Raw genomic sequence first — 14,069 nt, 5'->3', positions numbered from 1 at the left:
CAGTTTTATTGACACTTTGTTTGTACCATGTGTGTGCTGCTACCATGCTGTGCTGCTGCCATATTGTATTGCTACCATGCTGTGTTGTTGTCTTAGGTCTCTCTTTATGTAGTGTTGGTGTCCCTCTTGTTGTGATTTGTGTTTTGTCCTATTAAAAAAATAAATATATATATATATATACACTGCTCAAAAAAATAAAGGGAACACTTAAACAACACAATGTAACTCCAAGTCAATCACACTTCTGTGAAATCAAACTGTCCACTTAGGAAGCAACACTGATTGACAATAAATTTCACATGCAGTTGTGCAAATGGAATAGACAAAAGGTGGAAATTATAGGCAATTAGTAAGACACCCCCAAAAAAGGAATGGTTCTGCAGGTGGTGACCACACACCACTTCTCAGTTCCTATGCTTCCTGGCTGATGTTTTGGTCACTTTTGAATGCTGGCGGTGCTTTCACTCTAGTGGTAGCATGAGACGGAGTCTACAACCCACACAAGTGGCTCAGGTAGTGCAGTTCATCCAGGATGGCACATCAATGCGAGCTGTGGCAAAAAGGTTTGTTGTGTCTGTCAGCGTAGTGTCCAGAGCATGGAGGCGCTACCAGGAGACAGGCCAGTACATCAGGAGACGTGGAGGAGGCCGTAGGAGGTCAACAACACAGCAGCAGGACCGCTACCTCCGCCTTTGTGCAAGGAGGTGCACTGCCAGAGCCCTGCAAAATGACCTCCAGCAGGCCACAAATGTGCATGTGTCTGCTCAAACGGTCAGAAATTGTCCATAGAGCTCTGAGACAGGATTGTGCCAAGGCACAGATCTGGGGAAGGGTACCAAAAAATATCAGCAGCATTGAACGTCCCCCATGAACACAGTGGCCTCCATCATTCCTAAATGGAAGAAGTTTGGAACCACCAAGACTCTTCCTAGAGCTGGCTGCCCGGCCAAACTGAGCAATCGAGGGAGAAGGGCCATGGTCAGGGAGGTGATCAAGAACCCGATGGTCACTCTAACAGAGCTCCAGAGTTTCTCTGTGGAGAAGGGAGACCCTTCCAGAAGGACAACCATCTCTACAGCACTCCACCAATCAGGCCTTTATGGTAGAGTAGCCAGACGGAAGCCACTCCCCAGTAAAAGGCACGTGACAGCCTTCTTGCAGTTTGCCAAAAGTCCCCTAAAGGACTCTTAGACCATGAGAAACAAGATTTTCTTGTCTGATGAAACCAAGATTAAACTCTTTGGCCTGAATGTCAAGCGTCACGTCTGGAGTAAACCTTAACCCTAGGGTTAAGCGTGGTGGCAGCATCATGCTGTGGGGATGTTTTTCAGTGGCAGGGACTGGGAGACTAGTCGGGATTGAGGGAACGATGAATGGAGCAAAGTATAGAGAGATCCTTGATTATTTATTTTTTGAACTGCTCCAGAGCAATCAGGATCTCAGACTTGGGCGATGGTTCACCTTCCAAAAGGACAACAACCCTAAGCACAGCCAAGAAAACGCAGGAGTGGCTTCGGATCAAGTCTCTGAATGTCATTGAGTGTCCCAGCCAGAGCTCGGACTTGAACCCGATCAAACATCTCTGGAGACCTGAAAATAGCTGTGCAGCGACGCTCCCCATCCAACCTGACAGATCTTGAGAGGATCTGCAGAGAAGAATTGGAGAAACTCCACAAGTACAGGTGTGCCAAGTTTGTAGCGTCATGCCCAAGAAGACTCGAGGCTGTAATCGCTGCCAAAGGTGCTTCAACAAAGTACTGAGTAAAGGGTCTGAATACTTATGTGAATGTCATATTTCAGTTTATTTTTTATAAATATAATTACATAACATTTTATAGTGTAATATTTTATCCATTTTAGAATAAGGCTGTAACGTAACAATGTGGAGATAGTCAAGGGGTCTGAATACTTTCTGAATGTCGGGTAAATGCAAATAAAAAGAGGGGCCTACACTCGGGAGTTGGGGTGCATTACTGCTGCTTTGACTTGTAAAGGCTCCTACACACTCCTACACACTACGCAATGTTCTGTTTTTTGTTTCCTTCTTAACCTAACCTCCCTGTAAACCTTTACATACATTTGTGACCTGCAGTTATTACATCATACAATCAGTTACATCGGAGGTGAAGACTCTTTTGGGAGAATTGATTTAGAAATACATTTGCCAATGTGGTTTATAGTGTTACTGTTGATTTTACTTGTCATTTAGTACTGATCAGAGAATTACTAGACTGAGTCCCTAGAGATTACTTCAGGGGAAATGCCTTGTCTGGTTGCCAAGTTGAGGCTTTTCTGTTTGGGTCAAGAAGCTTAGAGCTAAAGAGGCTTGGTTCTAATGTATCGTTCAATTAAGAGTTTAAAATATAAAAAATATTAATTATGCCTCCCCAGGACAAACTCCTGTGTGATCTTCCTTGTAGGTTACACACCTCGTCGTCATGACCTAGCCCTTTAGAATGTGTAGGCTATTCATGCTTGTATGTATCGCTAATTGATCCACTTCAAAGTTGTAAAGCCACTCAAACATTGTCATTGATTCTAAATATGTAATGTGTGACTGTTAGCTGACCGTCATGTGATGTTGTGTTCCCTTCCAGGAGATGGCCATTATGCTGTGGACAGAGAGAGGAACAGAGTAATGAAGGCACAGCTAGAGGAAGAGCTGAAGCAACTGGAAGATGAGGTCTCAGACTGTAAGAGGAAGCACAAACACATATACCGTATAGTCCGTTTGTATACTTCTTGTATGTATACTGGTTTTTCTGTAATACATTTTTAAAAATAAAAACACATATACCATATATTGTATGCCATCACAACACCGACAAGTCTGACATGCTAATAGTTGGGTCTCTGTTCTTGAACAACTGGGTCTGGGACTGTCAAATAAATACGTGTGTGTGTGTGCAGCCTTCTCCAGTACAGGCTTCGACTGCCATACATCTCCAGTGTTTAGCCCAGCCAACCCAGAGAGCTCCATCGAGGACTGCCTGGCTGTTCTGGGCGACCGGGTGGCCAGAGACCTGGACACACACCTGGCCTCTACTGTACACACACTCCTCAGTGCGTGAGTATCTGTTCTGCAGTGTACACCCAGTCTAATATTGTGTGTGTCAGTCAGTCAATGAGCAGCCAGTTGTAGTGTTGTTCACTATTCACCCTTTTAAAAAGAGAACTAATTAGTTAACTCGATATATGCCTGAGAAAAGGTATACGTTTCAGTCCTTGAAATAGTCTGCTCAGCAGGGCCTGGGTGGCTCACCTGTACTGTAGGCCTGAAGTCAAACTCAAGGTTGATTGTTTCTTTCATACCGCCGTAGGGAAAATGTTCCTGTGTAGCAAGTTCAGAACAGCACATAGACCTTATGAAAGTATTGCATGACTACTTCGAGGTTTATTTTTAATCTTTTTAATGATGACATTAGATTCCAAGAATCCCTAACATAGGTTTAGTCAATGGCACACAACCATCAGATAGGCTAGCCTAACATTCATTTTCTCAAGTTACATAAATGCAAGGACATTACTCATATCACGTAGGCTAGGTGTGTGTCTAATCTAGGTTAGTCTTATTTATAAACCAGCTCTCAGTGGCACATGCATTTCAATTTCTCAAATGACTTTGAATGATCACTGAGGGGTGTTAGTGTGTGCGTGCAGTTTGTGAACTTGTATAAAGCAACCCTGTTATGTTTCCAGCCTGAGCCCCTGTGTGTTTGTTTGACAGCCCGCTGGACTACGAGCATTTCAGAGAAGCAGCACAAGACATCTCTTGCCACACGCAGAGTGGCTGGAGCAAGGTGAGGGATCTCTCTACTGTTCACCTGCAGTTACTGACTCTGACTGACAACCTATGAGGTCTAGCTCAGAAACAACCCATACGATTTTCCCCCTAGCTCTTTGGCCTATGGAATTTGCCGATCTGAAGAATCTGATAGGTGTAAACATCATGGTGGAAGCCTGTTTGTTTTAAAAAAAATATTTTATTTAACCTTTAACTAGGTAAGTCAGTTCAGAACAAATTCTTATTTACAATGACTGTCTACCCCGGCAAAACCCGGACAACGCTGGGCCAATTGTGCGCCGCCCTATGGAACTCCCAATCACGGCCGGATGTGATACAGCCTGGATTCGAACCAGGGACTATAGTGATGCCTCTTACACTGAGATGTAGTGCCTTAGACCGCTGCACCACTCGGGAGACCTTTGCGGCTACCTATCCTGGTTGCTTTTGGACAGTGTCTTGAACGGGACACTGCCTTCCCCTGTCCCCAGGTGCTGGTGCCATTGGTGCTGCTGCAGGCCCTCCAGGGAGAAGGACAGATCCTGGCCCACCTGCTACCTCTGGGGGTCCGTTTCCTGGAGGAGGCTGAGGCAGAATACATCATCCAGCAGGGAGGATGGGTGAGTGGACACTGGACAAGGGGATGGGTGGTACATATTGGTAGGATGGGACAGGGGACGGACCAAGAATGAACCACTTATTAATTTCTCATGCGAAGTTCAAGCAGATAAATGTTTCAGCCTTGACCTGTTGGCTGCTGTACACAGTATAGCCAGAGTAGGGCGCCAGATATCCACTGTACATGGTTGGCTATAAGGGCATTTTGTCTTTGTTGGTAATGAATTTTGATAAACCAGAACATAACGATAAAACTTAAGTGCATAAAATGTTAACATGGATGTTGTTGTTGGTAAAGAGTTGTTGTAAGGGTGCTTGGTTTATCTCCATTCTACGCTGAACAAAAATATAAACGCAACATGCAAAGTGTTGGTCCCATGTTTCATGAGCTGAAATAAAAGATCCCAGAAAAAAGGTTGTGCTCAAATTAGTTTACATCCCTGTTAGTGAGAATTTCTCCTTTGCCAAGATAATCCATCCACCTGACAGGTGTGGCATATCAAGAAGCTGATTAAACCGCAAGCTCATTAGACAGGTGCACCTTGTGCTGGGGACAAAAATTTGCAGTTTTGTCACATAATGCCACAGATGTCAAGTTTTGAGGGAGCGTGTAATTGACATGCTGACTGCAGGAATGTCCACTAGAGCTGTTGCCAGATAATTGAATGTTAATTTCTCTACCATAAGCCACATCAATGTCTTTTTAGAGAATTTGGCAGTACGTCCAACTGGCCTCACAACCGCAGATCACATGTAACCATGTCAGCCCAGGACCTCCACATCCGGCTTCTTCACCTGCGGGATAGTCTGAGACCAGCTACCCGGGCAGCTGATGAAACTGGGTTTGCACAGTGAAGAATTTCTGGACAAACTGTCAGAATCCGTCCTGGGGAAACTCATCTGCGTGCTCGTCGTCCTCACCAGGGTCTTGACCTGACTGCAGTTCGGTGTCATAACTGACTTCAGTGGGCAGATGCACACCTTCGATGGCCATTGGCACGCTGGAGGAGTGTGCTCTTCATGGATGAATCCCAGTTTCAACTGTACAGGGCAGATGGCAGACAGCATGTATGGTATCGTGTGGGTGAGTGGTTTGTTGATGTTGTGAACAGAGTGCCCCGTGGTGGAGGTGGGGTTATGGTATGGGCAGGCATAAGCTACGGACAACGAACACCATTGCATTTTATCGATGGAAATTTGACTGCACAGAGATACCATGACGAGATCCTGAGGTCCATTGTCGTGCCATTCATCCGCTGCCCATCACCTCATGTTTCATCATGATAATGCACTGCCCCATGTCGCAAGGATCTGTACACAATTCCTGGAAGCTGCAAATGCCCCAGTTCTTCCAGACATGTCACCCATTGAGCACGTTTGCGATGCTCTGGATCAACGTGTACAACAGCGTATTCCAGTTCCTGACAATATCCAGCAACTTCACACAGCCATTGAAGAGGAGTAGGACAACAGGCCACAATCAACTGCCTGATCAACTCTATGTGAAGGAGATGTTGCGCTGCATGAGGCAAACGGTGGTCACACCAGATACTGACTGATTTTCTGATCCACACCACTACTTTGAAAATGTTTTTGCAATCGTATTTGTTTTTTACCTTTTTTTATTTAACTAGGCAAGTTCGTTAAGAAAAAAATCTTATTTACAATGACGGCCTACCCTGGCCAAACCCGGCCGACGGTGGGCCAATTGTGCGCCGCCCTATGTGACTGGGACCATTGGATGCATGTCTGTATTCCCAGTTGTGAAATCCATAGATTAGGGTCTAATGAATTTATTTAAATTGACTGATTTCCTTATGAACTGTAACTCAGTAACATCTTTGAAATTGTTGCGTTTTTTATATTTTTGTTCAGTGTAGATTGGGCTCACAATTGTGAAGTGCCCCTGTGCTGAGAGGCTGCTTGACACCTGTCCTCTAATCCACCCAGCATTTAATAAACCCGGGACTCATTTAAAACTCCGGCAATCCTAACTGAACCTAGTTTAAGTGAAATGTAGTCTAAATATGCAGTGTTTAGACAGGCAGCCCAATTCTTATCTTTTGCCCAATTATGGGCAAGAGATATTATCTGATTGGTCAAAAGACCAATAATAATTGCTGCCTCTGTAAATGCATCCAGATTTTCTCATTATGTAAATTGGAACTGATAGAAGGGTTGTTCCATTTGATTTCAATCACTTTTTGACCGCCACACTTTTTTTGAACGAAACGGTCTATACATTTTCACCCATGGTAGAAGTGGTCAGAAAGTAACTTTTTTTTAACCTGAATGCCAAAACATTTAGGAGATGGAGGTTCTCAAAATTTACCCATTTTACATACCCTGCTATGAGACATGTCTTCATCAATGGAAAATATAAACTGTTTGAGTTGTCATTTTAAAAGTTTACAAATAGGGATCTCAAATAGTCATTATCTAAAAACGTCATCCGATTTTTGTATTTTTGCACATGTTGAAACTCTCATTTTACATAATCGTAGGTTTTTGTGTTGTACCCGCCATCAGTTTTAACTGCTGTTCAGAATACTCTTGAAAACAGTGTGGGTGTCATGTTTTGGCTGACATGTACATAAAATTGAAAGGTTCATTTTTCAAATGGATCTACACATCAGAGAATGTTGACACGAATGGGAATATCAGTTTTACATAGAAAATCTATTGAAATCATAGAAGTATAGATGGAATATACTTTCCCATTTTAAGTTGACATTCGACGGTGGGTGAACTAGCGGCCATCTTTGTGGTAGTAATAGGAAGTTAACACTATGATCTGAAGGGATATGGCTAGTCTACGAATTCTATTTCTATGCTTGAAATGCCACCCACCCTGCATTCAAGAGTATGCTGTGTCTTAACTAATGGCGGAAAACAACTCCGATTATGTAAAGTAGGGTATAAACTACAACATATCTGATAGACATTAAGAAATAATTTTTTTTCACCAAGAAATTGTGGTTTGACAACCCTGTTTTTTGTAAACTTTAAAATGATATCAAACTCAACCATTTATCTTTTCCAGTGAGGGAAAACATGGATGTCTCATGGTTGGGTGAGGTATGCAAAATGCATTGACTTTAAGCCCCTCTATCTCCTAAATGTTTTGTCATTCAGGTCCAAAAACTCAGTTTCTGACCACTTCGACCATGGGAAAATGCAATACATGGCCAAAAGGATGTGGACATCTTTTCAAATTGGTGGATTTCGGGTGTTTCAGCCACATCCTTTGCAGACAGGTGTATAAAATCGAGCACACAGCGACACGATCTCCATAGATAAATATTGGCAGTAGAATGGCCTTACTGAAGATCTCAGTTTCTTTGAATGTAGCACCGTCATTGAATGGCACCTTTCCATCAAGTCAGTTCTCCAAATTTCTGCCCTGCTAGTTTCCCCGGTTAACTGTAAGTGTTGTTATTGTGAAGTGGAAACGTCTAGGAGCAAAAGCGGTTCAGCCGCAAAGTGGTAGGCCACACAAGATCACAGAACGGGATCGCTGAAGTGCCTGTCCTCAGTTGCAACACTCACTACCGAGTTCCAAACCGTCTCTGGAAGCAACGTTGGCACAACAACTTGTCGAGAGCTTCATGAGATGGTTTCCATGGCAGAGCAGCCGCACACAAGCCTAAGATCAACATGCAAAATACCAAGCATCAGCTGGAGTGGTGTAAAGTTTGCCGCCATTGGAGTCTGGAGTGATCAATCACACTTCACATCTGACAGGCTGACAAACAAATCTGGGTTTGGCGGATGCCAGGAGAAGACTACCTGCCCGACTGCATAGTGGTGCCTGATTGCAATGGTCTGGGGCTGTTTTTAATGGTTTGGGCTACACCCCTTAGTTCCAGTGAAGGGAAATCTTAACGCTACAGCACACAACATTCAACAGAATTCTGTGATTCCATCATTGTGGCAACAGTTTGGGGAAGTCCCTTTGCTGTTTTAGCATGACAATGCCCCGATGCACAAGCGAGGTCCATAGAGAAATGGTTTGTCGAGATCTGTATGGAAGAACTTGTTAGCAGTTGATGTTACTCTTCAATAATACAGACCCCGATGCAAATCAGGGGGAGGAAAATAGGTTTATTCAAAGAGAACTAATCATGCGGGGAGGTAGATGTTCATTCTTCCCTGTCCTCAGTGATTCTCTTCTGTGATTCTCTCCTAGAACAAAGGGACAGAATGTACTTTATAACCCAGTCCTAGCCTGTGGGTGACCAATTTAGAATTCCTTGCAATAAAACTGGGCCACTGGCCAAATAACAAGTATCCTATTTCAGGTTCAATGTATAAACAATTTGGACCAATGAGAACTTGCTATGAGTCCTGGACTGAAATTCCTCCCATGTCTCTGACCCATTGATCATTAATCCCCTATTACAGAAAAAACACTTTCCATTAATCGTTAGTACTCTATTGAACTCTCGTCCTCTGCGTTGTGTATTTCTCTTTGAAATATTCTCACGAACTTGACTGGCCTGCACAGAGGCCTGACTTCAACCCCATCGAACACCTTTGGGGTGAATTGGAATGCCGACTGCGAGCCAAGCCTAATTGCCCAACATCAGTGCCCGACCTCACTAATACTGCTGTGGCTGAATGAAGACACGTCCCCGCAGCAATGTTCCAAAATCTAGTGGAACGCCTTCCCAGAAGATTGTAGGCGATCACAGCAAAGAGGGGACCAACTCTATATTAATGCCAATGATTTTCAAATGAGATGTTCTACAAGCAGGTACCCACATACTTTTGGCTATGTAGTGTATGTATGAAAAGTTTTGTTCGAATCAAAAGGGTGCTGTCAAAAAGTGAATTAAATCAAATGAAACAACCCAGAAGTCTGGCCAGTCCTGTAGAAAGTGGTTCTGCTGTCAATACAAATAGCTGTGTGTGTGATGATTACTAGGGCTGTGACAGTCATGGAATTTCGGATGACTGTTATTGGTCAGCCAAATGACTGCGGTCAACATTGTGTATGAATAACAATTTGTTTTTCTCACACACAGGGCAGTTGAGTCGGTGATGTAGTTAGTACTTTATTATCTTAGCTAACTACAATACCGACTCGACTCTGCTCAGAAAATAAACATTCACTCAAACACCCTTTGGATGCCTCAGATGACTTGACTGCATGGCAGCATTTCCAGTCTGAGTAATGATTTGTCAGAAGAAATGCATAGTTTTGTGTTAATACAATGTAATTGTGTGTGTTAGGCAGTCTTACTTTCTGACTGAGGTCTAGGCTTACACATCAATAGGGTTTGCTAGCCGAGAATACTTAGCACCTAATTTTCAAACCGAGTGCGCACTGATTTTACATGGAGAATGGCTTTAAAAGGGTCTGAATTCAGACGTCTACAGCGGGAGGTCCCTAAAACAGAGCGCGCTGAATGATCGACAGATAAACGCTCGATCCACATTCGGTGCGACATGTGCGGGCCTTTAAGAAACCCTTCGAGCGTGTGCCAGAGTCTTGTATGGCAGTCAAAGCTCCCGACTCCAGACCACATCCCCCTGGCGACGAGGGTTTGAGTAGTCTTGGCCACTTTCCTATCTATGTCCGTCTGTTTTTCTCCCTATTGTACTGTCAACAACAGTAAAATACGTGGGACGTATCAGAATTCTGATCTCCCTTAAAATAAAAATGGCTATAGTCTGGCACGGTAGTAACGATCTCGACTCTGGACCACACATGCCCCCATGGCAACAAGGGTTTGAGGCCCATCTTGGCGACTCAGTCTTCGACCCTACTACTGTTTCTACACCCCCCCCCTTTATTCCCTGATGTCCTATCATAAACAATACAAATACCTAAGGTTGGTAGATCCGAACTCCCTTAAGAAAAAAATTGAAGACATCCTCATTGCAATCATTTGAACATAATTAATATCAGGAAGCAGAAGGGGGAAAAAATCAGTTTACAGACATTTTCTGTTTATATATTGTGGAGGCCTGAGCTTGTGTCTTAAAGTAGAGCACTACTGCGCCACAGATGGCTTCGTTCTACCACCATGAATGAGGGCACCGTGGCAAGGTCACGTGACCTGATGATAATAAACTGCTAGGGTAGCCATTATCTCTTGTTTCCATATGGGTTCAGTCTGCCTAGCGGTTAAGAGCATTGGGCCAGTAACCGAAAAGGTCGCTGGTTCGAATCCCCGAGCCGACTAGGTGAAAAATCTTCCATCGTTCCCTCGAGCAAGGCACGCAACTCTAATTGCTCCTGTAAGTTGCTCTAGATAAGAGCATCTGCTAAATGATTCAAATGTTACGTCAGGGATAGACCATAGACTGGGACAGCAGCAAGGGAGAGGGTGAGTGAAAAAGAGGGAGGGGTTTGAATGACACGCCAGTGAGATCTCCTATGCAGCGCAGATAAAGCTTCATTACTCTGACAGCGGTGTGTGGGTCCACTTCTCGACAGCTGGGTCCTCCCTTCTCTTCTTTCTCTCCACTCTCTTTTGGACCCTGTCTGCGCTTCTGCCGTGCTCAGGGAAGCACAGTCCTTGTGTAGTTGCTGCGTGAGCCGAGTCACTTTCAGGTAGGATATTTATCTTGTGGTTTTTGGTGGTGCGTGTTTGTATAGAACATTTGATCATAGTAAGAGGTGGTCCAGAGGATTGATGAACTCTGGACCGCAGGGAAGGGCTCCCGTTTCCAGCTCGCTTGACCGTGAAGGTGGTGTGGACATCTGAGTTGACATTTTGAGCACAGTGCCTGGAACACGAGAACCATCCACGGTCCTCTGACGGAGTATTTGGAACAGAAAGTGTCCGAATGATGATTTTCCCTCCATCTATCTTGCACCTTTTTATAACTCAGAGGAAATCATCTCTAACTCAAACTGCCTCTTGAGTCTTATTGAGCGATTGATTGGTTGAAGTTATCACAAATCTGATAGAAGGCAGATTTGATATAGAGGACAGGTACGTCATGCCCTCCTTGTGACAGTTGCCCCTCCTGCTGTGTTTGGTGGCTCTGACCTTGACAATGCCTTCTGTTTAATTACACGAAACAAAAAGGATTATGTTGTGTTCACTTCATTGGGCAACAACAACACCAGCATCTCATGAATCTGACCCAGCCAGGTGGCCATGTGAGGGGGAGGGGGAGATTGAGTAAGGGAAATGCAATACACTAGGGAGACATTTTGAACAAGACAGCTTCCAACACAAAATGGACTAGCATGGTATGACTGCATTTGAAGCTGTTCCCTAATGAAGGGTTTGAGTCTGGGACATACTGTAACTGTGTGAGAGCTTAATACCCTATGTAGCTGGTCAAAGAGTGAGGGGGTGTTTCTGTATTAAACATGGCTGGTGGCTGGTGGAGAGGTCGCTATCTGAACTTTGCCCTTGAGAACCCCCCCCCCCCCCCCCCCCCCCCCACCCCACACACCTAACCTCTCTCTCCCAGTCTCTCTCGTTCTCTTCTGTCTGGCACGGTCCTGTTCTTCAGACTACACTAACTGCTGTGCTTCAGGGCACAATGAAAACTGCTGTGTGTTCTGACGGGGTACTTCAGCCATGTTGTATTACGTACCTTGTTGTCGGTTTAATATAACTGTCGCTAGGAAGTGACAAGACAAAAAAAAGGTCAGACACTGAATGCAGTTATATTAAAGTTGTATTTTTATTTTGGTGTGTCCACCTCAAACTGCTCATGTGACTAGTATGACTAGTTTCTTTTTTATGTTGCTCACCCAAATAGTGCTTGACACCTTAGTTACAGCACACAATTGTAAAGTTGCTTGCCAAAAGTGCACAAACTGTCAGGCTAAAGCCCATATAATTTCACATTTTACTGTTTGATGTTGGTAAGAATTTGCATAGAAACACAGGCACAAATCATATTTGGGGGTAGGGTTGCAAAATTCCATTAACTTTCCCCAAATGTCCTGGTTTTCTAGAAATCCCGCTTGGCGTTTCCCGGAATCGGGAAGAAATAAGCTGGAAATCCGGAATACTCCAACTAGGATTTTTGGAAAACTGGGGAATTTAAGGAACATCATTTTGCAACCCTATTCGGGGGGGGGGGGGGGGGGGGGGGGGCTGAGAGCATTCTGGTCTTAGTCGGGACACGTCAGGCTGCACAGCCCTCCGCCATGTTATGTAAGAGACGTTTTTCTTTTGTTGTGTTGGAATGCTGCGTGCATCTCTTCGTCCTACAGTGACTGGCTGTGCGGCAGAGCAGAGGAAGCCCTGAAATAAATCCTCTGAAAAATCACCGGAGGCCAGACTGGCCTACTTATAGCCTCCCAGAGCAGTGCCACCTCTGTCCCCTGCTAAAAACTAAACCCAGATCAGATCCCCCAGTGGAGGACAGAGACGGTTACAATACCATCCCTGCGTCAGTCTTCTGTGGTGTCGCTGCAAATGGCTGAACCCAGGTCAGTGTCTACCGCTGCTGTCTGATACAACCTGCGTCACATACACTGACAGAGTGAGTAACACTACCTTTGGTGCTGGACACCTTTTGGACGCCTGGTCTCAAGTACCTCTGTCAGATGCTCCAGGGCCAAGCACAGTCCCGCTATCTGGATCCTTTTTATACATTTGAATGAAAGCTACATTTAAATGGTCTTATTCCTTTAGGTTAGAATTGCTTTGTTGCTCTTCAGCAGTAGTGGATGAATTGGATGAGGGAGGAAATGGGGGAATCCTGACTTGGAGATCTTATGTCACTGACAACTGTCTCACCACTGGATTTGGTCCTCATGGAGCCTGCACTTCTCTCTGCGACCATATTGGTTAATCCATTGATTAGTGAATGGCCGTTGTGTTACTGTGAGCCACTCCAGGCAGTGAGGCACTCTTGTCAATCCCAGTCTGCACCTCATCACAAGGCACCAATTGAGAGGTATTGTTTAATGGGCCCCTCTGACTGAAAGACTCGCTACTATGGCAATTTGATTTATGGCGACAGCTAGTCTTACTGGGATCCGACGCATAACAAAAAATATTACAGACAAGACTTTTACAATTTTACATACATTTAAAAACATTAACATTGTAGTGTGTGTGCATATCTGTTACATATACTTGTAAATACACACAAGTATATCACATGGGGAGAGGTCTTGTGCCTTGGTGTTGCTTTATATAACTTTTTTTCAACCAGGTTTGCTGTTCATTTGTGCAATATATAAGATGCAAGTTTCATGTACTCATGTCTCTGTATAATAATGTGTTTCCTTGAATTTATTCTGGACCTGGGGGACTATGAAAAGATGGCAAGGTGGCATGTCTGGTGGGGTAAGTGTGAGTGCTGTGTGTAAGTTGACTGTGCAAACATTTTGGAATTTCCAACACAATGTTTCTTATAAAAACAAGAAGTGCCAGTCAGTCTTTCCTCAACTCTTAGCCAAGAGAGACAGCTATACAGAGTATTTAAATTAGCCCTCTGATTACAATGAAGAGCAAATGTGCCGCTCTTTTCTGGGCCAGCTGCAGCTTAGCTAAGTATTTCTTTGCAGCACTTGACCATATGACTGGACAATAATCAAGATGGGTTAAAACTAGAGCCTTCAGGACTTGCTTCGTGGAGTGTGATGTCAAAAAAGCAGAGCATATCTTTATTTCGGACAGACCTCTCCCCATCTTTACAACCATTGAATCTATATGTTTTGACCATGACAGTTTACAAG

At 44.2% G+C, this 14,069-nt stretch overlaps 1 protein-coding gene across 3 annotated transcripts in view; it reads left to right on the top strand.

Annotated features, from left to right (window-relative positions):
- bcl2l13 (BCL2 like 13) overlaps window positions 1-14,069 on the top strand; it is a 41,349-nt gene that overhangs the window by 13,059 nt on the left and 14,221 nt on the right. For all 3 annotated transcript variants that reach the window (XM_055933995.1, XM_055933997.1, XM_055933996.1), the window contains exons 3-6: window positions 2,598-2,693; window positions 2,911-3,067; window positions 3,728-3,800; window positions 4,276-4,404. In XM_055933995.1, the coding sequence (XP_055789970.1) occupies window positions 2,598-2,693; window positions 2,911-3,067; window positions 3,728-3,800; window positions 4,276-4,404 (455 nt within the window). The remainder of the gene's footprint in view (window positions 1-2,597; window positions 2,694-2,910; window positions 3,068-3,727; window positions 3,801-4,275; window positions 4,405-14,069) is intronic.

This window comes from Salvelinus fontinalis, chromosome 9, assembly GCF_029448725.1.
Source record: "Salvelinus fontinalis isolate EN_2023a chromosome 9, ASM2944872v1, whole genome shotgun sequence".
NCBI classification, from domain to species: domain Eukaryota; kingdom Metazoa; phylum Chordata; class Actinopteri; order Salmoniformes; family Salmonidae; genus Salvelinus; species Salvelinus fontinalis.
Note: the sequence above shows the minus strand (reverse complement) of the source record. Positions and strands in the feature narration are given on the sequence as shown.